Source organism: Erythrolamprus reginae, chromosome 1 (assembly GCF_031021105.1).
Source record: "Erythrolamprus reginae isolate rEryReg1 chromosome 1, rEryReg1.hap1, whole genome shotgun sequence".
NCBI lineage: Eukaryota > Metazoa > Chordata > Lepidosauria > Squamata > Dipsadidae > Erythrolamprus > Erythrolamprus reginae.
Window position 1 is genome coordinate 234,483,484 of NC_091950.1, and position 26,926 is coordinate 234,510,409.

Sequence of the window (26,926 nt, forward strand, 5' to 3'; positions counted from 1 at the left end):
ACTTTTCCTGCCATGAACCTTGTGGCATCCTCTTAAGGGCGTCTTTTACAGACCTAACTGCCCGTTCCGCCTGGCCATTACTGGCCGGATGCCAAGGCGAGCTTAACGCATGTCTGATGCCAGCAGATGCCAGGAAGGACTCAAAGTGCACAGCCGTGAACTGGGGACCGTTGTCCGAAACGAGAAGGTCGGGGAACCCATGAGTGGCAAATAAAGTCAATAGGGCGTCTATGACAGCTTGAGCGCAGGTAGATCTGAGCAGGACAACTTCCACCCACTTTGAATGGGCATCCACGACGATCAAGAAGGTCTGTCCCATAAAGGGACCGGCTAGGTCAATGTGTATGCGAGCCCAGGGGCCAGCAGGCGGCTCCCATGCCAGCGGCTCGGCTCGAGGAGGGAAAGGGCGACTTTCCTGGCAAATTGCACAACCAGCGACCCTTAGCTCCACCTCCTTATCCAACCCAGGCCACCACACATAGTCCCGAGCTAAACTTTTCATGCGCACAATGCCTGGGTGACTTCTTTGCAACATTGCCAGCACCTGGCCCCGCAAGGTTTCCGGAATTACCACCCTGCTTCCTCGCAGCACCACCCCTTTTTCCACAGAGAGCTCAGACTGACATCTAAAAATGGGACAAACACATCGGCTGGCGCTGTGGCTGGCCATCCTCTTAAAACCCATTGCCTTATTTGGGATAGAATGGCATCCCGGCCGGTCACTCCAGCCACTTCGGTCGCAGAGATGGGAAGTCTGTTCTCAGATAGAGCAAACACGGAGCACGTCGGGGCTGGGTCAACGAGAACATCAGGCAGCGGACATCTGCTCAGGGCATCAGCGTGTGCTATGTGGCGTCCAGGCTTGTAGGTCAACGTATAACTATAGTTCGCTAGGAAGATGATCCAGCGTGACATCCTTGGTGATAGGACTACTGGACTCTGACGGCTTCCTGATAACAGCCCCAGCAATGGTTGGTGGTCAGTGATCAATTCGAACTGTCTCCCATATAAATAATCGTGAAACCGCTTGACCCCTGCAATAAGTGCCAGCGCCTCTTTGTCTATATGACCATAGTTTCTTTCAGCTGGCGCCAATGTGCGAGAGAAAAATGCCAGGGGGGCTTCGGCTCCATTGGGCAACCTGTGACTAAGGACAGCGCCCACCCCATGCTGTGAAGCATCACAGGTCAAAATTAAGGGTAATCCTGGAGAGTACTGGGCCAGCACGTTATTGGACAGCAGTAAGTCCTTGACCCCATTAAAAGCCGATTCCTCCCTTCCTCCCCAGTGCCATTTCGCTTGTTTGTCCAAAAGCCGGTGCAAAGGTTCGGCCACCGACGCTTTATGCGGGATGAATATCGCGTAAAAATTTAAAAGTCCTAAGAAGGCTTGTAGCTCAGCCTTGGATCGTGGCCTGGGGGCTTCCCTAATCGCCCGTGTCTTTTCAGGGGTGGGGTGAATTCCCTCCCCATCCACAATAAAGCCCAGGAATTCCACCCTTGGGACACCGAAAACACATTTCTTTTCCTTTAACTTAAGCCCCGCGTCCCTGAACTTGGACAAAACCCTCCTTACTCGTTCCATCAACTCGTCAGTGGAACTCCCCGACACCAGGACGTCATCGAAGTATGGCACCGTGCCATCGAGTCCATACAGTAACCTCTCCATCAGGCCCTGGAATAGTCCTGGGGCAATAGAGACCCCAAATTGTAAACGGTGACACTTAAAAACCCCCCGATGGGTGATGATCGACTGCGCCTCTGCAGCCAGGGGGTCAACGGGAAGCTGCTGATAAGCCTGAGATAAATCCAGCTTCGCGAACACCCGACCCTTTCCCAAAGTGTGCAGCAGCTGTTGCACCACTGGCAACGGATATGAATGGTGTGCCAACGCCTTGTTAATGGAACATTTGTAGTCCCCACACAGCCTAATTCCTCCATCCCCCTTGAATGCAATGACTACCGGGGTTTCCCATTTAGCCTGATCCACCGGCTCCAGCACCCCCTGGGCGATCAGTCTGTCCAGTTCCTCATCAACTTTTGGCCGGAGGGGAATGGGTACCCTGCGGGCTTTCAAACGAACCGCTGGTTCTTGTGGGTTTAAACCAAATGAAATCGGGGTTCCCTTATAACAGCCCAACTGACCATCAAATACGGTAGGAAATTCCCGTGCCAAAATCTCAAACCTCCCCATGTCAGTTACAGCATTTACCCCAGTCACTGAGAGTCCCAAAGCCTTGAACCAGTCCAAACCCAAAAGATTAGAGAAAGGCCCATTAATAATAATAAGAGGCAAATTGCCCACAAAAGTTTTGTAACGGACTGGAAAACGGCCCTCCCCCACAATAGGTATTGGTGTCCCTTGATAGTCCTTGAGTTGCACCGACCATGGAGACAGGCGACCTCTGCTGGCAGCTGGAAAACAGCGCTTCAATGTTGCCCAGGAAACCAAGGAATGGGCAGATCCAGTGTCCACCTGCATAGGGCACCTCGACGAGCCCAACTGGACCTCCAACGAGATCTTCTCCGCTGAACTGGACACCTCCTTCACGAAAGTGGTAGCCAAACGTGGCCGACTATAGATAGCGTTGCAATCCTCACGCCGGTTGGAAGGAAATTTTTTCTGCCATCTGGGAATAAAACTCTGTGGCTCCCGTTGCTCTCGGCTAGCGGCTGCAGAAACCCTGCGAGAACGGCAGACCCTGGACAGGTGCCCTTTGGCACCACAATGCCAACACACGGCATCACGGGAAGGGCAGGAGGACCTCAGATGGTTGCCCCCGCAGCCCTGACAAGGTGCCTGGGGTGGCCTGGGACGGGTAACAGGAACGTCTCGGTTCCTATTCACTGCCAACTTACACACCTCCTCCTCCTCTGCTTCGTGACTCCCCTCTTCTTCTGGGAGAACGGCAGCCTTATCAGTGGCTACCGTGGCCTTTCGGGTTACATTGACGGTGCTGTCCATGGCTGCTAGCAACTGCGTTGACAGCTCAAACGCACGAGCCTCCGCTAGCGCCACTTGAAATGTCAAATCCCTAATGGCCAGGAGACGCCGTTTAAGCCGACCGTCTCTCACCCCTATTACAAGCCTGTCTAGGAGATAATCATTTAGGTCTGCAAACTCGCAATAAAGTGCCGCTCGACGGAGGGCGGCCACATAGTCATTTATAGATTCCCCCTCAGCTTGATTTCGCTGGTAAAATTTGTAGCGCCTCGCACACCGGGACGGGGCCGGGGCATAATGATCCTGCAAGGTTTTTAGAAAGTCTTCCCAAGACACATCATGGATCGAAGTAGGGGCAAACAATGCTCGAGCCGTTTCGAACATCTCGGGGCCACAAAACCCCAGGAAATAAGATCTTTTCCTGTCGCCGGAAATCTCCGTGTACCCGTTGGAGATTAAGAAGCAATCGAAACGGGCAACATAGGAATCCCATGTCTCCCCTTGGGGATTGAAGGGGGCGAAAGTAAGTTGCACCGACATTGTCACTTACGTCCAAAGTCCAAGCATAGAAATCCTGAAGAAATGGCGAGAATCCTCGTCGCCAGTAAAACAGAGGAGGCCTTGTGAAAGAGAACGCTTTAATACAGAATCATGCCAGACAGGCAGGTACAGGCTTAAAGAATTCCAACAACACATACAGAGTTATATAGTAAGCCCTGGCTGAGGCAGGAACCAATCATATACACAGTAGCTTTCCCGCTTACAAAGTAACTATGGAACGCGCCCTATCAGAACCTTGGATAGGGACGCCAATCGCACGGCTCTAACCGGCCGGCTGTTTCTAAGCAAACACAGCACTATTCTTTAGGCACAATGCAAGATCCTTCTTGTTCACTATCCTTGTGACAGCATGCAAGGTTTTTTTCTTTTAAAAGGCTTTTATCTGCCAGCATTTGATTAGTTATCTGAGCATCTGTTGGGGTTTCTCCCTAATAACCTAATGTGTTGCATTGGGTTTTATGATTATGAATTGCCTCAAGAGTCACACCACAGTACCAGGTGCGAAGCAAATTCAGTAACCCAAGAAGCAAGACAACAGATTTTCACAGAAAATTTGCCCAAACAGATCCATCTCCCCTCTGTACTCTCATACACAGTATCAGCCTCCATTTTGCTTTTCCATCCATTACTCGAAGGAAGGCCAGGAAAGGCCATGCCGGGTTAATTGTTATGGGAGGCCTGCTTACACAGCAGGAAAATGGCCAGCCCAGCATTGCTCCCAAGGAAAGCCCACCTCACTCCTTTTTTATTCGTTGGCTCTGCAACTACCATCAGGAAACAGGAGCCAGGAATAGGCCCAGCAAGCAGCAAGGGAACACCACTCTTCCAAAATTGTGAGATTTGCCAACCGGCAATGGGAATGTCAAGAAGAGTGGTGGGCGGTCAATGCCCAAGTCAAGAATCAGATGGGCATTTAAATGATTTTAAATAACTCCTGGCAATTAATTAAAAAAATGAATTCCAAGGACATGTTTTTGCAGGTGTCCTGGGCCATTACCAGGAGCTACCTAAAACCATCTGAATGCCCTAGGACACAGGCTAGAACATGTCCTTAGAATAAATTTTATTTGAATTACTCCATTCTGCTGTCATTTTCATCGTCTTGCTGGTTTGATTGTTAGGTAAACATGTGCAAAATGTTTTAGGCTTGAAATGGCTGCTTTGAGTTTCCAACCAGCACTATTATGTGTGTTCCAGTCATTCCAGGCACTACAATAGGACTTCATTTTGTGGTTGGGTTGCTTTATGAACAAAATGTACCTTTTTCCAGTATAGCCAGTATGGTACCAGGGAGTAGCCATGTCCTGGCTACCATTGGTTTAAGCCAGATGGCATATGAATAATGTTCAGACAAAAGGAGGAGTTAAGCATATTACCAGGCAGAAAACCATGGGTCCCAGAAAAAACCCTTTCAATCCATTGGGTACTTGCTTGCTTTTTAAAACAAAATTGCTATGGGGAACTAAACAATTTATGTGTATATATGCATTACATATATGTGTGTGTTTTGATAGTATGTGAAACAAAAGTATGAGTGTATGCATTGCAGTGCTTTGGCCTTCTCCGGGTCCTGTCGACTAAACAATGTTGTTTGGTGGGCCCCAGGGGAAGAGCCTTCTCTGTGGCGGCCCCGGCCCTCTGGAATCAACTCCCCCCGAAGATTAGAACTGCCCCCACCCTCCCTGTCTTTCGTAAACTACTCAAGACTCACTTATACCGCCAGGCATGGGGGAGTTGAGACATCTTTCCCCCAGGCTTTTTTATACTTTGTTTTGTTTGGTGTGAATGTGCTGTTTGGTTTTATAAATAATGATAGGGTTTTATATGTTTTTTAATATTAGATTTGTTCCACTACTATATTGTTTTTATTACTGTTGTGAGCCGCCCTGAGTCTTCAGAGAGGGGCGGCATACAAATCTAATAAATAATAATAATAGTAATAATAATAATAATAATAATAATAATAATAATAATAATAAAACAGATGAAACAATCAATCACATACTCAGCTGCTGCAAAAAGATCGCACAGACTGACTACAAGCATAGACATGATGCTGTGGCACAGTTGATCCACTGGAACTTGTGCCGGAACTACCATTTACCAGTGGCAAAGAACTGGTGGGATCATAAGCCCGAAAAAGTGGTCAAAAATGAGCAAGCAAAACTACTGTGGGACTTCCGACTTCAGACTGACCGAATTCTGAAGCATAACACACCAGACATCCTGATTGTGGAGAAAAAGAAAGTATGGATCATCGACATCGCAATCCCAGGAGACAGCAGAATTGAGGAGAAGCAGCTAGAGAAATTAGTGAAATACGAAGATCTAAAAATCGAGCTGCAACGACTCTGGCATAAGCCAGTGCAAGTGGTCCCAGTGGTACTTGGCACGCTGGGCGCATTACCAAAGGATCTCAGCGGACATTTGAAAACCATCAGAATTGACAAAATCTCCATCTGTCAATTGCAAAAGGCCGCTTTACTGGGATCGGCAAACATAATTCGCCGCTACATCACGCAGTCCTAGGTGCTTGGGAAGCACCCGACTGGTGTTGATATATAAAATCCAGCATAGTGATCTCGTTTGCTGTGTTGTACTGACATAATAATAATAATAATAATAATAATAATAACAATAATAATAATAATAATATGCTCCTGGAATAGTGTAACTACAGAGTGCTAACAAAATTTCCTTTTGTCTACATGGGATCAAAATGGAATCTTGTGGATACTGAGCTTCACGATGCTTTTTAAATGCACATGATTCTATATTGATTTGAGTTTTAGCATATGTGCACATTTTTGTGTGTGGTTGCAGTGCTAATGTTGTACAACATGCATCGAGGAAGCATTAGTTGCTCTTTACTTTCAACCAGCAGTGTTCTCCATGTTCACGGAAGGTATTCTAGTGAAGAACACCACTGTTAATCCTGTGCATGGTATGCAGGCTGCCAAACCTATCCAATGAGCAGTTGCTTCATCTTGCTAGATTCTACCCAAAGAAAAAAATGATAGGGCTGTTATTTTAAAATAATAATAGTTGGGAAAAACTTCACAAAGGAGAGGTGTTATGAAAAAAAAGTAATGCTAAAGAGATCATTGTTCTGTGTTGTAATATTATTATTTGTTATTATTATTTATTAGATTATTTATTTATTATTATTATTATTATTATTATTATTTATTAGATTATATGTGGGTTGAGTAGCTAGTTAAATAAGGGGACGCAGTGGCTTAAGGACGCTGGAACTGCCAGCCAGAAATCATTGGCAAATGCTTCTGCCCATGAGCAGTCTGAAAGCAGGCAATAGCAACAGCACTTAGATTTATATACAACTTTACAGTGCTTTACAGCCTTCTCTAAGCGGTTTATAGAGTCAGCATATTGCCCCCCAAAATTTGGGTCCTCATTTTACCTACCTCAGACGGATTGTAGGCTGAGTCAATCTTGAGCCTGGTGAGATATGAACTGCCAAATTGCAGGCAGCCAGCAGTTAGGGGAAGTAGCCTGCAGTACTCTAACCACTGAAGCACCATGGTGCAATATTACAAATAGACAAATGGTACTATTTCAGTGGAGAAAACGTAGCCGCGTTCATGTTTGCAGAGAGCAGAACCCGGGGGTGGACCTGGCCAGATGCAAGGCATTGCGATACAAGGTGAAGCAAGACTAACAGAGGAGCCTGGAAGAGCCAACAATCTGAGCACTGTTAGTTACCTGGTGTAAAGATGGTTTGCCCCACAGGGTGCACCAAGGATAAGAGCGCAAGGACAGAACAGAATACACTAGCAATCCAGGCTGTCAGAATCGCATAATGTCTAGCACGTATAGATTTCCTTGGCATTGTATGCCATATAATAATAATAATAATAATAATAATAATAATAATAATAATAATAATAATAATAATAATAATAATTATTATTATTATTATTATTATTTATTGGATTTGTATGCCGCCCCTCTCCGTAGACTCGGGGCGGCTAACAACAATGATAAAATCAGCATGTGACAATCCAATAATAAAACAACTAAAATATGCTAAATAAATATAAATAGCGAGTTACAGTTTGGTTTTAAGCAAAAACTTCCCACCACCACCATTAGGTAGACTTAATGATTGCTACAAAAAAGGTCACAAAATCAGGTCAGTCATTACAACTGTCATGGTGTATGACCTTAATGGATTGGCCCCATTATGAGTTTCAGTTGAGAATTACCTGTGTTTTTTTTTTAAAAAAAAAAACTTAAAAAGCATTACCTCACTAAATTGTCTGCACTGGGTAGCGGAAACATACAGCACAGATGTCAACCTCAATTACTCTTCTTGTTATGAAATATAAAACAAAGCCCCCACCCCCAAAACATTTAACTCAACTTTTGGTGCTTGTCTCATTCAGAGTATACCAATGACTAATATTTTTAAGAACTAGAACAGGGATAGGCAAAGTTGGCTCTTCTAAGACATGTGGACTTCAACTCCCAGAATTCCTCAGCTAGCATGATTGGTTCAGGAATTCTGGGAGTTGATGTCCACAGGTCACAGAAGAGCCAACTTTGCCTACCCCTGGACTAGAACATCTGAAATATCCCCAACATCTACCCTACTACATAGTCATTTCAATTGGTGCGCCATTCCATAGACCCCTCACTACTATTTGCACAGTGAGATATCATCCGATGCAAGCAAAGTCCAGAATTGACTCATTGCCTGTTTATTTTATTTATCATATTTGTGTAGCCACCCATCTCACAAGGGACTGATTGAGGAAATGGAGGCATTTCCTGGGGAATACGAACCAAAGAACCAAAGCGTTATGTGCTGGCTTCCCCTCCCATCCCCCAGGCAGTGCAGATCCTGCTTCTGGTACGTGCCTGAATTAGGGTTGCAATTCTCCCACAATGAGATACATGAAAAAGGAGCCAGAGGGGCTGAAAAGTCAAAGCTCTTTAACTCAAGGAGTCTTTTAAAGAATTGAGAGACATGTTGTCATAAGAGGCCCTGAGAGAAATTTATCAAATACAAATCATAGCAATAATGCACCTACAGTCCAGTCACATAATAATTTATGCCAAATTTAAAACCAGGATGTTGCACAAGTAACCACAGATTTAGAAACTTTACTTAAGTGTGTCGACAGGCTTGTTTATCATCTATGAACACTCCTTCCTAGACAGTCCTTTGCCATCCAATTCTATATCCTGGAGCAAGTAACAGATGCTTGGAAATTCATTAACTGTCCTTGCACAGCTTAAATGGAACTACATATTATGCATACAGTGATCTTAGATGTTAGAAAAGATCATGTCTAGACAAGGGTTGCTGGCAACTTGCTCTGTACCAGTAGTTTTCAAAAAAAAAAAAAAGTGGTTATTTCCCTTCAAACCTGGCTTTTGTTTTGTCCATTTGATATTGCTGCAGGCCAAATAAAACTAATTTTATTCCAAAAAAAATGCTCAATATTGACAGGGAAATCTGTATGCTGTTGCAGCCCTTGTGATTTATCACTTCCAATGCGACAAGGAGCTGTTTCCATAAGTGGGAACCCATGGGCCGAATTTCAAAAGTATCTTTGCACATTTCCATTATTCCACGGGTGCTTCTGTTCTTCTCTTGCATGTCCCTAGCCCAGGGGTAAGCAAAGTTGGCTCTTCTATGACTTGTGGACTTCAATTCTCAGAATTCCTGAGCCAATCATGCTAGCTCAGGAATTCTGGGAGTTGAACTCCACATGTCATAGAAGAGCCAACTTTGCCCTACCCCGCCCTAGCCTGTGCCAGAGATTACCCCAGACCTCTAATGCAGTTTTGAGGACTCAGCAATCTATTCTACTGTACATGTTATAATCTCAAAGGAGGAATATATACTGGATATGTACCTTGTGTTTTCTCACAACTTTACTATATGCAAGGAGGAGTTATGGAAAACCAGCAGGCACCTCCATCACGAAAATGTTTCAGAACACTAAGCATTTATGTCAGTGAATACAGTCAACCATATAAATATTAATATGTGTATACAAATCGATCCATCAGGAATAATTGGTTCTGTCCTTCATGGCCAGATAGAACTACTCCAATTGTTCATTTCCCCCACTACCTGGAAAAGGTTATAATAATTTCTATCATCCTTCTACCATCAAGTTGGCAAGCAGGCATTTCTAGGATGAAACACATATTAATTCTAGGCAGGAATTTGAAGAAGTGAACATGGGTACAACTCAAGAATTCACACTTAGCAATAAAGACAAAAGTAAAGTAGAGAACTGTATGTTTGATGTAGTCCAACTGATGATAGTCTATTATATCCTAAAGACTGGACCTCAACAATCTTTAATGTTTGACTGTTGCGCCAAACTGATAACATATGGCTCTCTCATCTCTTAAACAAGGAGATGAGTCCATAAAGTGAACTAACAAAAATAAAATATTGCTGCTGTTAATATGTAAGATTTTTTTTGCAACGGGTAGATAAAACAACGGAAAGTCTTCCATTTCCTAAGTCAAATCCCATCTGATCATCAAGAAGGCTAGAAGTCTTAGTTATAAGTTCAAAGTAACAAGACTCCAGCGGAAGAATAAAAAACATGCATGCATACCACAAGTCTTGAAATGCTCTTCTAAAAAATAAATACATCTTGACTTGACTAGTCACAGACCAGGGCACATAGAAGAGGAATACCAAACAAAGGCATGAATATTGAGTTAATGTTTTATTTACCCTGTTTTCCCCAAAATAAGATATCCCCTGATAATAAGCCAAAGTGGGCTTTTGAGTACATGACAATAAGGCCAAGTGCTTATTTCAGGGTTCAAAAAAATAAATAAGATGGGATCTTATTTTCGGGAAAACATGGTACAACATTACCAATGCCACCATATAACATTTTCTCAATAATCTAAAATAGGTAACAACAAAAGACAATTTACCTACGAAATAGAACATAGCCCCATAGACAATTAAAAACTAGAAGTGTGCATAAAACTTTGCTTATAAAGCAAGAACAGTTTTGGCTAAACAAAAATCATCAGGGATTTTATAAGATCAAAAGCAAAAGCTCTAGGGCCATAACAAGTCATGGCACTTGCAGATCAAAAGTACCCAAATGTGTGCTTTTAAATAATAGCAAATGATTGACTCTATTCAACTGAAAAAGCAACAGAAGGAACTAGGTTAAGACTTTTTTAAAAATGCCATGACCATCGAGAAAAGTGGAAGAAAACCCAACGAGCGTTTTGCACAATTTTACAACTTCTTTTACAATTTTGGAGAACTGCAAATCATCACAAAGAAAATGTATTTCTTTATACAGCATTTGGTTAACTCTCATACAATCTTTTTGAAGCTGTCAACCCAAGCTGCAGCATCTCCTCAGAGCTTGATAAACAGAACTTCCCCAAATGTCTGTTTCTGACCTCCCTGGGTTATACAAAATCGCCGCCTTCAGGGGGGACTAAACCTGAATATTAATTGAGGTGAAGCTAATCAGTCCTAAAGCATCAGATTCAAGCCTTGTGGACTAATTGTATGTTCTAATGAAGAATGGCATGATGAGTAATGCAGTTCCACACAGTGGTTGAATGTATAAAAATATACAGTGATTCCTCGATTTTTGCGAGTTCAAACTTCGCGAAACGGCTATACCACGGTTTTTCAAAAAATATTAATTAAAAAATACTCCGTGGGTTTTTTCTATACCACAGTTTTTTCCACCTGATGATGTCATATGTCATCACCAAGAGTCACTTCTCTCTCTTTCTCTCTCTTTCTTGTCATTCTCTGCTTCAATCATTTTCTCATTTCTCTTTTTTCTCCCCTTTTTTGTATCATTTCTCTCTCTCTCCCTTCCACTCTCCCCCCCTCTTGCTCTCTCTCTCTTTCTCACTCTCTCTCTCACTCTCTCCTTTCTATCTCGCTCTGTCTGTTGCTCTCTCTTTGTGAGAATGCCAGCCCCGCCTCTCCTGCAGCCCCCTCGTTGACAGCTGGAACGAAAGCGCTCTCAGCTAAGGGACTGCGAGAGGGACGGGGCGGGCATTCTCAAAGCGGCTAGCAGCCGAATGAGGACGAGAAGCCGTAGCCGCCAGCGCTGCTGCAGGAGAACCCATGCCCCAAGAAAGCAAGTGAGAGGGGCGGATCGGGTGGGCAGGGGGTAGTGGCGAGGGTGCTGGAACAAAGTATTTAATGAGAAAATTTCATCCATTCAGATCTAGGATGTGTTATTTGAGTGTTCCCTTTATTTATTTTTTGAGCAGTGTATATCTGGTATATTAAACTAGGGTTCTTTTTTTGCCTGCTTACATTCAGAACTTGATTTCTTTCTGTTAATATTGCACCTGGCATTTGATTGCTGGTGGCCTAGTTAACATTCCAGTTTTTCCAATTTGGAGAAAATTGTATCATTGTAAGATGTTTTAAACCTCCATGACCTATGAAAAAAACCAAGCAAAGAATTCCCATTTTACTGGCTATTTCAGAAATGAATGGTTTCAACTGACTCTATAAAGGACAGATACACCATAAGGAATATCTTTTTCTGATCATCATTTATGTGCTACTCAAAATTACATTGTGTGTTAAGTACTGTCATATTAAACCAATGGGATGTGACTATATTTGTTTGACACATGGCCAACTGCATTTGTGACCATTTCTCAACAAAGATGATCAAACTGACAAAGAGTAAGGACTGAAAAACTGTTGGTACAAAGAAGAATATCATTAAAGAACAACAGGCATAATATTGGATTATCCTTTATTCACAGAGGGGGAAATAAACATATTAAAATTCCTTTGCCTATATTAAGATCAGCCTGTGCTTTATCCATGAAGCACATGCTTCGTGCAATGTGTATCCAAGGACTGAATACGTGTCTCAAATATCAGGTACAGATGGCTAGAGAGGCGGGAATGTAAGAGCCAGAACAAGCCTATATGACACACCTCAGCTTGTTTTCCAACATTTTCTTTCAAGAAATAACAAATCTGTATCTATGCCACAATTCAAATACTGAAATCCTAGTTACTTCTAAACATCCACAGTTGGGAATAACATACAGTTCGGGCTTACGGCCCCGACTCCCATTGTAAAGAAACATGTCTTCTGACTTAATACAATCTTCTGTTTATTTTGGTTATCATACAGGAAGATTTTTTTAAAAAAATCTCATGATAACAATTATTATAAATGCTACATTTGATGGTCTGCAGTCCCAGAAAACTGCAATTCACGCAAAGTAAACTAATAAAGTTGCCTATATATCAATTTAGTCATTTTAAGGAAAGAATTCAGGATACACTGGGACTCAAAGTCCCAGAAAATTAAGCCTTTTCCTCATCAAATACATCACTATTAATAATACCACTCTACTACTCCCTGGTCTGACCACACCTGGAGTACTGGAGTAGTGGAGTTCTGGTCACCACACTTCAAAAGAGACATTGAAACTCTGGAGAAGGTGCAAAAAAGAGCAACCAAGATGATTAAGGAACTGGAAACCAATACTTATGAAGAGAGACTGAAGGAACTGGGCATGGATAGCCTAGAGAAAAGGAAGGCCAGAGCGGACATGATAACAATCTACAAGTATACGAGGGGATGTCAAAGAGAGGAGGGGATCACTTTATTCTCCAGGGCATCAGAGGGCCGGACGAGGAACAACGGTTGGAAGCTGACCAAGGAGATAAGGAGGAACTTCCTGACGGTCAGAGCGATCAACCAATGGAACAACCTACCAGCGGACATTGTGAACTCCAACACTCTTGACATTTTTAAGAGAAAATTGAACTGCCACTTGACTGGTGTGCTATAGGGTTTCTGCTTGGGCAGGGAGTTGAACTTGATAGCCTTCATGGTCCCTTTCAACTCTAACAATCAATCAATCAATCAATCAAAGAAAGAAAGATTCCTGGACTACCACAAAATTCTGCAAGTGGTTAGAAGGCAGAAATCAGAATAAGGAATTAAGTCTTACGAGGACTTGGAAAAGTTTCTGTGCATGTTTAAGAAAACAGAAGCCCAATGGGAGATATGATAGTAGTCTATAAATGTCTAAAAGGAAAGCTCTCCCTTGTAAGGTTGGTGGCAAAATTAAGACCAGAACAAGGATAAATGGGCTAAAGCTAACAAGAAGAGATCCAGGGTGAACTTTAGAACTTTCTTAATGGTAACAGGTGTTAGGCAGTGGGTCAGTTTGCCTAGAACAAGGGTGTCAAACCCAACTTCATTGCTGGACACATTCTGGTTGCCCTTGAGGAGCAGGTGTGTGGCCAGGATGGTCATGGCCAGCTAGGCGTGGCCCAGGAGTGTAATCAGCTTGACATCACTCATGGGCAGGGTTGGGAAGGGAATCCAGGGGTCTCCAGCGGGTAGGGAGTGGGTGGGGAACTTGTCCCACAGGATGAGGTGAGTGGGGCAACATTGGGGTTGTGGTGGGGGTGCTGTCACTGTGAGGCAACACAGAGGGTGGAGCAGCTGGTGCCAGGACCCATCAGCCATTTGCCCCACCCCCATGGATGGCCGACATCAGGTTGCAGATCAGTGCCCGGTCGGTCTGGGCCAGGTCGAGGTGCCTTCTCTATTTCCAGGACAGCCCTGCAGGCCAGATCCAGCAACCTTGTGGGTCAGATCTGGCCCATGGGCCTTGAGTTTGACATTCCTGGCCTAGAACAATTGCAGGATAACTTTCAATGCATGTTTTCAAATCTGGGCTTTGGGGGATGGTGTAGTGTAACAGCTTCCCAACCTTTTGGGCACTAAGGACTGGTTCCATGGAGAGAGGTTTTTCCATGGACCAGGGTGTGTGTGGTTTCCCATTCTGCCTGTATTCCATGGATGGGGCTTAGTTTGTGTGCATGGACCATCATACTGCCACCAGGTGCATGGATTAGGCTTTGGAGACCCCTGGTGTAGTGGATTCTTCCATCAAGCTGGAGACTGCATCTGATAAGATCCCTTCCAACTCATGTAATTGTCTAATCTAAATTCTTGATCAGTTGAGTTAGAAAGATAGTGGATAAATAGCAGACTGAGTTGTTTAAAAAAGGAATCAAGAATGTTCATATGACACATTAATTGCAATGACTGCATATCTGCAATTCAAACTACAATGGAAAGACACAGAAATATAGATCTGTTAGCAAGTATTGGTCAAAGACACTGGTCCACCAGACACAGAAATGTCACGTTCAGTTATCTAGACATAGGAATCTATTTGAATATGCTGCAGTATAAGACGCACCCCCCCAAAGAGGGTGAAAATCTGGGTGCGTCCTATACACCCCTACCCTTTGGCCTCTGTCTCTTAACCATCAGCTGTTTCAGGCTGTAGGCAGGAATAGGCTATGGCAATCCCTGCAGCCTGAAACAATTAGCTGCTTGTGCTAATCAGGCTAACTAAAAGTGAAACTGAAACAAGCTCTTTGCTGTAAGGAGGCAAAGTGCTGGGAGGTAGAGGCAGATTTTTATTTTCTTGTGCTAACCAGACAGTGCTGAAACTGAAACTGGCTGTTTACTGCAAGGAAGTAAGTCAATAACTATAAATGTCTATAGAATGTTTAAATTATTAGACTTATTTTTTAAAGACTGCTTTATTATTGTTCTAGACAACTTAACAAAATAAAGGATATTTTTAAAATAAGTGCTTGATCTGATGAGGCTCAGTGCTATCTTTTAAATAGCAGAGAATAATGTATATTTCCAGAAAGCCACATTAATTTTAACAGCATTTGTACAAGTATAGTGTGAAATGTAAGTGTCCTGTTGTATTATTAAGATAAGGCAGCTGAGTTAGAACCTGACTTAGTCATGTTTGGAGTAGATCTATTTAAATAATTGGGAGGAGTTAGTGTGTCTACATTTAAGAAAACTTTCTGGCATTAATAGACTGCCATAATGTACATTTCTCCAATTCTTTGCTATTTCTATGGGTCAGGAACACATGCACAGAAATACACAGCAAACAGTGTATATATTATCTGTTTGCTGCAAGGAGGAAAATTGCTTGAAGGTAGAGACAGAGTTTTTTTCTTCTTGTTTTCTCTCCCCAAGAGCCAGGTGTCTCTTATATTTCGGAGCATGTTATACACTGAAAAATATGGTAAGTACCTCGGGTTGGTATTTGGCCTGTATGCTTTGAATTCAAAGTGCACTGATATCTCCTTGAATGGTGCTGAAAACCAAATTACCAAGCTCGGAGCTCAGATCAGCAGTCCATCTAGACATATATGTTCACTAAGATTGGAGTTTATTGCTGAAACTTTGGATTGATGCTAAAAATAAGTCTCTTACTGCTTCTACGTCAAGCTCTGATAATGCACCTTACCGATAAATCAATATGATTACGCAATGGTGAACACAAAACACATCTAGTAAGAGTACCCAATGCTTTAAAAGGAATAAAAAGAGGTAAACTAGCCTCTGTTGGTCTGGCTACCAACTCAAGTGTATATAAAGCAGGTTTTCTCTTGACACTCAAGGTATGCAGACTGCCAGCCTTCTGGATTGAAGGGCAAATTAAAAAAGAAAGCTACAATATCAGTCATGTTGGCAGTAGTGTGCCATGGAAACAAGCTACATTGCCATGGAGACTACCTGCTCTACTGGCACATGGTTGGCATTGAAGGAGAGGACAGACAGAATTAGTTTAGGAGTTTATCATATTTCTTAATAGATATAGGGTTGAATTATGGTATGATATTTACATGCACTAATAATGTAGAGAAGAGCAGGACATAAGTCGGTCAAGCAATGTTTATATGCATCCACTTGGAAGTGCAATGAATTCAGGATTATTTCTTGAATTTAGATGGTTAAGATTCCCCCCTCCCCTCAATTGTATGTATGTCGCAAATACTCAAATTTCAGCACACTAGTTATTTCCCTGCAGAGAACTGCAGTAGTTCCATTTATATAACTGGTAAATAAACTACTAAAAAACCATGCAGATTTTCCAGCACACATAGAACACTCACTATGCAAGGCTTTTGTTCCCCACTAGGACTGTCCTAACTAAACTCAATCAGAAATAGAGATACAGTATACTGCCTTTAAGACAATGAAACTTTCACTGCTCCCAACCTACAGGAGAGTACTTGTCCGCAGAAGTATTCAACTATCTATTCCACTGCCATTAAAAAGAGGCCCCCCTCTTATTGAAAGAGTAGCTGAAAGTACAGGAATCCTGAACTTCATCAATTGATGGAGGTGAAAAGGGGGAATGGATATGCATCTGGATGTTTATGGTCTACTTTAACAATAGTGCACATCAGGTAACATGGCTATAAAACTTGCTATCCAGGCAACACCTTTGGGGTAGTCAGCAATGTTTACATCAGTGATCAAGCTATTTTAAATCGGATTAAAAAGCTAGTTTGACAATAGGGTAAAACCCATTCAATGGCTAACAGGAGCCACATTCAAACTAACTATGAGTCTAGGTACAAAAACTGGCATGTACATATCTGAGGATTCCATTGTGAAATAGGCGTTGATTGCTTACCTGAACGCCTCTTCTCGTACGGTGAGCGGGTACAGCAGTCACATGGGTTGCTCATGTCCAATCCGGTGGAACTGAGCCTAGTGTTAAAAAAGCTTGCCGGATCCGCCCCTTCCCCAGAATTCGCGAATCCATAGACTAGGCTCAGCTGTGAAGCTCTGTAGTGTTCAACTCTTATTGTTAGAGGAAAAAAAGGATTATAGAAAGGTAAGGAAGACACATACAAGGGCGGGAAGTGACTGCTGTACCCGCTCACCGTACGAGAAGAGGCGTTCAGGTAAGCAATCAACGCCTATTCTCCGTACTGAAGGAGCGGGCCCAGCAGTCACATGGGACATACCCAATAGATGGTCCCTAGGGTGGGATTAGATTGCTATCGTGTGAGATAACGGATTGGAGTACCCTTCTGCCGAAGGCAGCGTCCGCTGAAGCGTAAGCATCAATCTTGTAGTGCCTGATGAAGGAATTTGGCGAGGCCCAAGTGGCTGCTTTGCAGACCTCCTCCAACGGGGCTTGAGTCGCCCAAGCGGCCGAGGTGGCTGCGCTTCTGGTGGAATGCGCTGTGATGTTCCTTGGAACTGAGAGGGAGGCCGATTCATAGGCCTTAGATGTAGTCCCTCTGATCCAACGGCCTATTACTGTTGAAGACACTTTGGTCCCCATGACTCTGGGGTGATAGGCTATAAACAGTGCTTCTGACCTCCGAAAGGGTCCTGTGCGTTGGATATAAATTCTCAGCGCTCTAATAAGATCCAGAGTGTGCCATCTAACTGCCAAGGGATGGTCTCGTTGGAGGCAGAAGGAAGGTAGGACAATATCCTGAGTTCTGTGGAACATGGAACTGACCTTGGGTAAGAAGGTAGGGTCCAGTCGCAAGACTACCTTGTCCTGATGGAACTGACAAAGGTCCTGCCTGATTGAGAGGGCAGCCAGCTCCGAAATGCGTCGAGCAGAGGTAATAGCCACCAGGAATGCTACCTTAAAGGATAAGTACCTTAGGGATGCTGATTTTAGGGGTTCGTATGGTGCCTGCGTGAGGGAATGGAGAACCCGAGGCAAATCCCAAGATGGATACCTGTGGACCTTGGAAGGTCTGAGGTTGGCTATGCCCTTGAGAAATTCCTGAACCTCTGGAAAGGATCGGAGAGGCTGTCTGCGGGGGCCCCTAGGACAGATGAAATGGCTGCCAGATGACGCCGGAGGGTGCTGGTAGAAAGTCCTTTATGGAAGCCTTGCATAAGGAAGGAGATGATTCTGTGTATGGGAATGCACAGAGGGGAGAGGCCTTCCTGTAGGCACCACTGGTGAAACTTGGACCACGTGTGGTCGTAAATTCGATTGGTCGAACTCCTTCTGGCCTTTAAAATGACCTCCGCTGTATCGGGGTCATGACCACGCAGTTCTAAGTCTCTCCTGATAACAGCCAGGCGGTGAGGTGGAACCACTCCGGGTCTGGATGGAATGAGGCCCCCTGCCGCAGCATATCCCCCGAAACGGGGAGTCGCCAGGGGTCCTGAACGGACAGCTGTTGGAGATCCGCGAACCAGGGTCGGCGGGGCCAATGAGGGGCGATTAAGATTACTCGGGCCCTCTCGGTGAGGACCTTGTGAATCACGTCCGGGAGAATTGGAATTGGAGGAAAGGCGTAAAGTAGGCCTGGCGGCCATGGGCTCCGGAGGGCATTGATTGCTTCCGCTCCCGGGGATGGAAATCTGGAAAAGAAGCGAGGGAGTTGGGCGTTCGCATTGGTCGCGAAGAGATCCAGAATAGGTAGGCCGAATCTGAGGCAGATCTGATGGAACAGGTCCTGATGGAGGTTCCACTCTCCTGGGTCTATCGTTGCTCGAGATAGCCAATCCGCCTGGACGTTGAGGCTCCCCGAGATGTGGTCGGCTAGGAGCGACCGAAGATGTTTTTCCGCCCAAAGGCCTAACTTGAGGGCCTCCCTCATGAGAGCCTTGGATCTCGTGCCCCCCTGTCTGCAGATATGGCTTTTTGTGGCAATGTTGTCGGTGAGAATGAGAACGTGCCGGTTGGGAATGCGAGGAGAGAAATGTTTCAGAGCCAGAGAAACGGCTCTTAATTCTAGCCAATTGATTGGCCTGGAAGCTTCCTCCGGGGACCACGTGCCCTGGGCTATCATCCCCTGGGCGTGGGCGCCCCATCCCGATAGACTGGCATCTGTGGTGATGACAAATTGATCCGGGCACCTGAATGGGGATCCTTTGTCCATGGCCGGAGACTTCCACCACTTGAAGGATCTGCGAACACTTGGTGGGATGACAATGCGACGATTTGAGTTGCTGTGCCCCGATCTCTGAAAGGGTAATAGGAGCCACTGAAGTTCCCTAGCATGAAGGCGAGCCCAGGGAATGATGCCTATGCAAGACACCATCTTCCCCAAAAGGGAAGACAGAGTTACTATAGATACTGAAGGTTTGGATAAAATGTTGGAAATTAACTCCCCTATACTGAATTTTCTCTCGGGAGAGAGAAAAACCTGGGAGGATTCTGAATTAATAATGGAACCCAGGTGTAAGATGGATGTGGAAGGTTGGAGATGACTTTTATCAAAGTTGATGGAAAAACCATGGTCCTGAAGGACTGACATGGTGACAGACAGGTCTGAATTCACTTTCTCTAGGGAGTTCCCATGAATCAAAATATCATCAAGATAACATAAAATGTGGATGGGAGACGCCCGGATATAGGCCGCCAGGGACCCCAAGAGCTTTGTAAAGACCCGAGGGGCCGAGGAAAGGCCAAATGGCATTGCCCTATACTGGAAATGCCTACCTTGAAAGGAAAAGCGTAAAAATTTTCTGTGGCACTTGGCTATAGGAATGTGAAGGTAGGCCTCAGTGAGGTCTAAAGAGACCATGAAATCTCCCGTGTGGATGGCGGCCAAAATAGAAGATAAGGAGTGCATCTTAAACTTCCTATATTTGATGAATAGGTTCAGCTTCTTTAAATCCAAAATAGCTCTCCAACCTCCGGAGGACTTTGGCACCATAAATAGGATGGAGTAAAATCCTAGGCCCTTCTGACCGGAAGGGACCGGTTGAATGGCTCTGATTGACAATAAATGAGAAATGGCCTCCTCCATACGGTTACAATCTGAGGATGACCTGGGAGAAGGGCAGGAAATAAAACGTTTCGGGGGAGGAGAAACAAATTCTAACAGAAGGCCTGTTTGAACGGTGTCAATGACCCAGGGGTCCTTGGAGGTGAGACGCCAATTAGAGGCGAAATGGGCTAGGCGACCCCCTATGGGAATTGAGGAAAAATTACCATCTAGGTTTTTTTGAAGCCCTGTTAGAGGACGCTCCCCTTTGGAAGCGAAAACCTCTGCCCCTGGAGTTCCTACCTTGGGAACGAAAGCGGGGGGAATACTGACCTGGAGATCTCTGATAGGAAGCCGCTTGATCTGGCTGGCGCCCTGGGCGACGAAAGGACTGCGTTTTGGTAGCCTTTTTGGTGGTTGGGCCCAAGACTTTCTTCTTGTCCGTGGTTTCCGTGAGGAGTGGATCCAGAAGATCACCGAAAAGAAGGTCGCGCTTTAAGGGACCCCGGGATAACTGCCACTTCTGGCGTACTCCCGCTTGCCAAGGGCGAATCCATAGGAGTCTTCTTGCCGTTGTAGAAGCTGCAATAGACTTAGCAGAAAATCTGGTAGATTGCAAGGTGGCATCAGCCACGTACTGGGCAGCTGCAAAGACCTTGTTGAAGTCTTGTTGACCTCTCAAGTCATCGGGAGGAATATGCTGTTGTAGTTGGCGAAGCCACAGAAGCATGGCTCTGGAGAAAAAGGAAGCTGCTGCAGAACTTTTAATGGCCCAGGAATCTGCGGTGAATCCTCTTTTGAGCATTTGTTCAATCCGCTTGTCCTCTGGGCGGAGGACTTCCTCTGCTTCGCCTGGCACAGCCGCTGCCGAGTGAAGGATCTTGACAGGTTCATCCGGTTTAGGAAAGGAGAGGAGCTCTTCATAGGAAGAGGAAAGTTTGTACAATTTTCTGTCCTTGGTGGAGGGATTAAGGCCAGAGGCTGGGAAATCCCACTGTTTAAGTAAGGCATCTTTAAACAATTTAGGCATAGGAATTACCTCGTTATCCTCCTGTTCCTCTGTGAAGTAAGGTAAGTTCTCCTCCGGGGGATCAGTGGAAGTGGAGGCTTGTTTCTCCTGGGCCGCTAATCCCGTAGAAATTCTAGCTTTGAGGAGGAGAGATTTGAACAATTGAGAAGGAAAAATAGTAATTGGAGAAGGAACCCTTATTTGGGATTCCTCATCATCTGAGAGGCCTTGAAAGGGATCCTCATCATCCTCCAAATCCTCATATTCGTCCTGAGAGGAATCTGAATCCTCCTGAATAGGAGCTCTAACCGCTGGGGAGGAACCCAAGGGGCGGGAGGGACGAGGAGGAGGAGGAGGTACGGAAAGCTCATTGATGGTGGAGAGTTTGGCATCAATGGCCTTGGACAACACAGAAAAAATAGATTGGAACTCAGGAGGTAAACTAGAAATATCAGCAGGAATGGCAGAAGAATCCCTAAAGGCCTGGGAGGATCCTGGCTGGGGGGAATCTTCAATAATATCTGGTTCCTCTGGACCTATGCCCCATAGATTAGGTTGGGGTCTGTCTAGGTTAGGCTCATCCAGAGATAACACAGGGACCCCAGAAGGAGGTAGACTAGAAGCCTCTGGGGGGTCTTGACTACTGAGTACTTGGGCCTGTACTTTCAAACGTTTTGCTGATTTATCATGGATTCTTTGTAGGGCTAGGTCCCTTCTCTTCTCGGCCCTGGTGACCTTGGTCGAGGGGCGGGCCCCTGGAGAAGAGGAGGAAGAGGCCTGGGGGATACTAGTAATTTCATCGCCTGTAGGCCTGGCCTCTCTGGGACCTTTAGTTGTGCCTCTCTTGGGAAAAGTAGCCATAGTCTGACAATTAACAGAAGACAAGGCTGAGCCAATAACTGAATAATTAAGGAGAAGAATTTCAAGTACTTCCCAAGAGGAATGGATCCTGCTTCGAGGCCTCGAAGCTGCTGAGACTTGAGGGCAATCTGGGCAAACCCAGAGTTCGTGTCCCCAGATCCAGCGGGGCCCAGCCTCCCTAAACTTTTTAATTAAGTAAACCAAGGCACTCTGGTTGGAGGCTTAGCCGGTGGAGAATTAAGCCTGGGCGTCCCAAGGCCCGCTCCGGGATCCACGCGGTGGACTGAGGCCTACGCGGCTGGCAGAAGGCCAACACGAGAGGCCTAAATTTAAAAATGGGCGCGAAGGCCTTCGCGCCGAAAAATCGCTCCGAGATAGGATTTTTAAAGGGGAAGCGATCGACTAAGTCCAGGAGACTAGAAAGGCGTCTCACTCCGCAGGAGGTATATTAAAGCCCTTTAATCATATAACAATAATGAATCAATAAATCAATACTTGCACCGAGACCTCCAGGCCAAAGGATTAAAGGAATCCACAAGCGGCAGCGGGAATCGTACACGGCAAAACCGCCGGGGGAAAACGAAACCGCAACTTCTCCAAAGGAAAAAAGCCGAGCCTCAAACGGCTGGCGCTATCCGTGCAAGTAAATAATAATGGTAAAACAATTCTTACTAATTTTGAAGGAAAAGATCGAAGGGAAGGTGTTAGAATGTTGAACGAGCTATCACAATACAACCGCAGGATATGCGAACTGAGCGAATTCTGGGGAAGGGGCGGATCCGGCAAGCTTTTTTAACACTAGGCTCAGTTCCACCGGATTGGACATGAGCAACCCATGTGACTGCTGGGCCCGCTCCTTCAGTACGGAGAAGTGAAATTCGTTATGCAACTCCCAATATCTACTCTTGCCCTGGTCTGAAGTCTGAAAAATCAAATATCCTTAAATTAAAAAAAAACCAGCTTTGTTGATGTTTACATTTGTGAATCCTGAAACTAAGCATCAACCTCACTTATTTCCCAATAGTATACTAAGCATTGAGATATCGCATATCCAGTTGCAAAAATCCCTTACTTCATTTCAATAATCCTTCCAGGAACCTTGTAAAGTGAGTCAGGAGGTGAGGATAGTAGCCTCACACATTCTGATATGGGGTGAGGTTAGCCAGGCTACAAATCTGACAAGAATAACACAATTAGAAGCACGTGGCAATGCTATAATGTCTTCCCATCTTTCATGCAGAAAAGCTATACATTCACAAAGATATACTCACTGCTGGTATGTTGGGAGTACAAAAACCTCCATTTGGGAAGTGGTGCGGGAGGGGTTTTCACTTAGCAAATCCTTTGCCAAATGTTTCATATTCTTAAAGTGATCAACACACACATTCAGTCTGTATTCTTTGTTGTGTTGAAGAATTTGTGGCTACAATATCATGTTATTGTCCTGTCCTATTTTTTTCCCCTTCGGACAGTTTGGCAAATGCAGATGTGTCAAATATAATGACAGAAAGTGTTGCTTATGCTAATGAACTTTCAGGATGCCAAATTTTTTTAAAAAGGTGCTTTGTTGATATTTGCAGATTATCTCAATCCAATAGCCAGAAAAATGCACTTTTTGCTGCTGTTAACAAAGCTGTATTTTTGCAGTGAATCTAAACATTTGCTGACCTCCGCTCCACAGCTGTCATGTTGGCAGACCAAACTTCCAATGTATGTTATGAAAAGTTGTTAAAGGTTTTACAGGTTTTGTTAGTCTATTTTTTATGAGTATGTATGTTAGACAGCATTCTTATACAGTTTCATTGCATTTGTGACCCTATCACATAAATACTAGTTGAGCAAGGACTGATTTCAATTTTTCTGTGGTAGCATACTGAAATTGCTGAATGTTCTAATAAAACAATCCAAGCAGGATTATTTTGTTTCCAGCAGTTTAGGGTTTTGGTTTTTTTTTAAATGTGCATGTCTCTTAAGTTTACCTTCTAATGTTCCAAATAGTTCACTCTAAAAAATATACTTTGGGAACTCCCTTATTTGGCAAAAACTTCCTACTGAAAGTTAGGAGAGTGGGAAGGACACAGAAGAGCGAGAGGGTGCTGCAAGGACCATTTTCAAATCTTGCGGACACAGAATATTTGGAATGAAATTATAGCTCAAATAAAGACACTACCAAAAACAAACAAACAAAATATCTAATAATTCCCATTACAACTCATGTATTTTAAATTAATTCAGTGATATTCCCTAATGATAATATCCATGTAAAATACTTCAGGCAACACATTTTTAATTTGTTTTTGAAAAACCTGACACAAAAAGCTTATATGGATCTTTGTGTGTTGCATTTTTCACTTGAAAAAAACATCACTATTCCCCCTCCCCCTCATACTAAATAGTATTATACAACATGGAGAAATAAGGCTTTTCTTCTTAAACCAATATGGCATTAATTAGAAAAATCCACATTCTCTTCTGATATTCTTCCAGGCACAAAAGTTCAACCAAACAAACCTCCTTCAATACTACACAACATTCAAATGTATAAAGGATATATTACCATCTATTTTTACAGCTTTGACTTGCTGGAAGCAGAATTGCAATTTGCAATTGAAAACAAATAATTATAGATACAACCTGATGGGAACATTAAAAACTACCCTCCCTTAAACACCTTTCCTATTCTCAACGGAGCTTTCAATTCAAGCTCTACTTAAAGATACAGTACATCTCTTCTTTATGTATATTATACATGTAATAAAGATGTTAATGCTCACCATCTTAGCAGATGGTCTATAACCCATTTGTTTTCCCCTGATGGACACGTTCTGATATTCTCCTGCAGAATTCTAATAAAATAAGACTTCATAGTCCCTGCAAGAATGGCAATTTGTCCAGATTCCCAAGAAGAAAAGAATCCTAAAACCACCATCTTACCACTCCATGTCTTACAATTTGACATGCAATGTTTAGCTTTTGAAAAACATAATACCCAAAAACATAAGCTGAGGCCTAGAGGGCTACCGAGTCTTTTTGGCAAATCTGAATATAATATTTCTAATGAAAGGGATGCAGCTATTTTTCAAAGGGTTTGCAGTTTGATTCTTGACAAATGTATCTTTTATGTACTGTATACTGAGAGCATATGCACCAAGACAAATTCCTTGTGTGTCCAATGAATAGTTGACTAACTACTATGAATAACTACTATGAATAGTTGGACTTTTGCATCTTCTAATACCGTAATTTTTAGTCTTTTCTTACTATATGCATAATCAAAAATAATTTAAACTTTCAGAAATTAGATTGTAATTCAAAGTTTTAGGCTATTTCCATGCCCCACTGACAAGGGATAGGAGCTGTGATGAGCTCCTGCTGATACGACTAATTGTGCGCAACTCCGTGGGTCTGGTGCGTGAATGTGGCATCGAGCGCAATTTTGCTTGCTGCATCTGTGCAGGACGCAAAATCTCGCATGGGGATGTGTGTTTAGGCGAGGTTCTTTGCTTCCCTGCATGCAGGGAACCTTGCCAAAACGCACACACATGCATCCCCATACGAGATTTTGCTACCTGCACAGGTGCAGGAATATCTCCAGGACTGCCTTCTACCGCACGAATCCCAGCAACAGAGTGGGCCTTCTCCGGGTCCTGTCGATGAAACAATATTGTCTGGCGGGACCCAGGGTAAGAGCCTTCTTTGTGGTGGCCCCGACCCTTTGGAATCAACTCCCCCGGAGATTAGGATTGCCCCCACCCTCCTCGCCCTTCGCAAACTCCTTAAAACCCACCTCTGCCATCAGGCATTGGGAAATTGATTACCCAGGGCCGTTTCCGCTTCATTTATGGTTTTTGTCTGGGCTGTATGACTGTTTTTATATTAAGGGTTTTCAATTGCTTTTCAACTATTGGATTTGTACTGTTTTTTGTTGTGAGTCGCTCCAGAGAGGGGCGGCATGCAAATCTAATAAATAAATAATAAAATTGCGCTCGATCCTGCACTCATGCACCAGAGCCATTGAGTTGCCTGCAATTAGCCCTACCGGCAGGAGCCTACCACTGGATAGGACATGAGACAATCAGAAAAAAAATAAAGCCCAACTATTCCACAATCTATTCTCTTTGAGGGTTAATGCATTCACCACCTTTATGAGTATTATTTCAACTTGCAAATCTCTCTCTCACACGCACCTTTATATGTTACAGCTTGAATTCTTAGCAACCCTAAATCAGCTCCAGGGCATGAACGTTTTACTCATTGCCTATATAAACAGTCAGATTCTTTTCAAGTGTTAAAATACAGGCCATGAGTCTTCCCCATCTTCCTCCCTAAAAGCTCTTAAAATTACACTGTTAAAACTTGTTTGTGGAAAACATAAGCTGGGAGGGGGCTTAGGTTCATAGGCCTTCCCTCATTTCTTATGATTACTGCCCTGAATACTTTTTTAAAAAATGGTAGAGAACACATTGCCACCCTCATTTATCAACTATTTCATGGGTAACCTAAGCACAAGTCCCATCCAGTTATTATATTCCCTGCAGTATTTCAATCCTTTAGTGAGCCAAAAAATCTCCCTGGATATCTACCTCAACAGCCCGTCATTCTAGTCACTCTCGTACCAGCTCTTAATTTCTTTTCCAGTAAAACTACTGTAAAGGATTCATTTAAGGATTTTCTCCTAGTCACTCCTCACCATAATTTTCTATAATCTTCGCCATAATTCCATATAATTGTAAGGAGCATACCCCCTAAAATGCAATAATGGCTTTGTGCGCTTGCCATGTTAACCATCCCTGGAGGGATGCTATTCTTCCTTTTCTCTGAACGTGATTTCCCTTCTTTGCAAAAAGGCCACCCTTCATAAGCAACTGGAGTGTTAATAGCGAAGGGATCCACTCAGCCAAATATTAATTTCTAGGGAGGTGCAGTGATCCAGATTCAAAGGGGGGAAAGCTGATTCAGAGTATGTGGGGAGATTTAAGTTGCTATTG

The 26,926-nt window shown here is 43.9% G+C and overlaps 1 protein-coding gene across 3 annotated transcripts in view; it reads right to left on the reverse strand.

The window, feature by feature from the left end:
• Positions 1 to 26,926, reverse strand: part of SPRED2 (sprouty related EVH1 domain containing 2) — a 125,785-nt gene that overhangs the window by 78,260 nt on the left and 20,599 nt on the right. Inside the window, exon 1 of one of the 3 annotated variants that reach the window (XM_070732565.1) lies at positions 23,210 to 23,250. The exons of the other annotated variants lie outside the window; for them this stretch is intronic. Coding sequence (XP_070588666.1) covers positions 23,210 to 23,241 — 32 coding nt within the window. The 5' untranslated portion in view covers positions 23,242 to 23,250. Of the gene's footprint in view, positions 1 to 23,209; positions 23,251 to 26,926 lie in introns of those variants that run through there. 3 annotated transcript variants of the gene reach the window in all.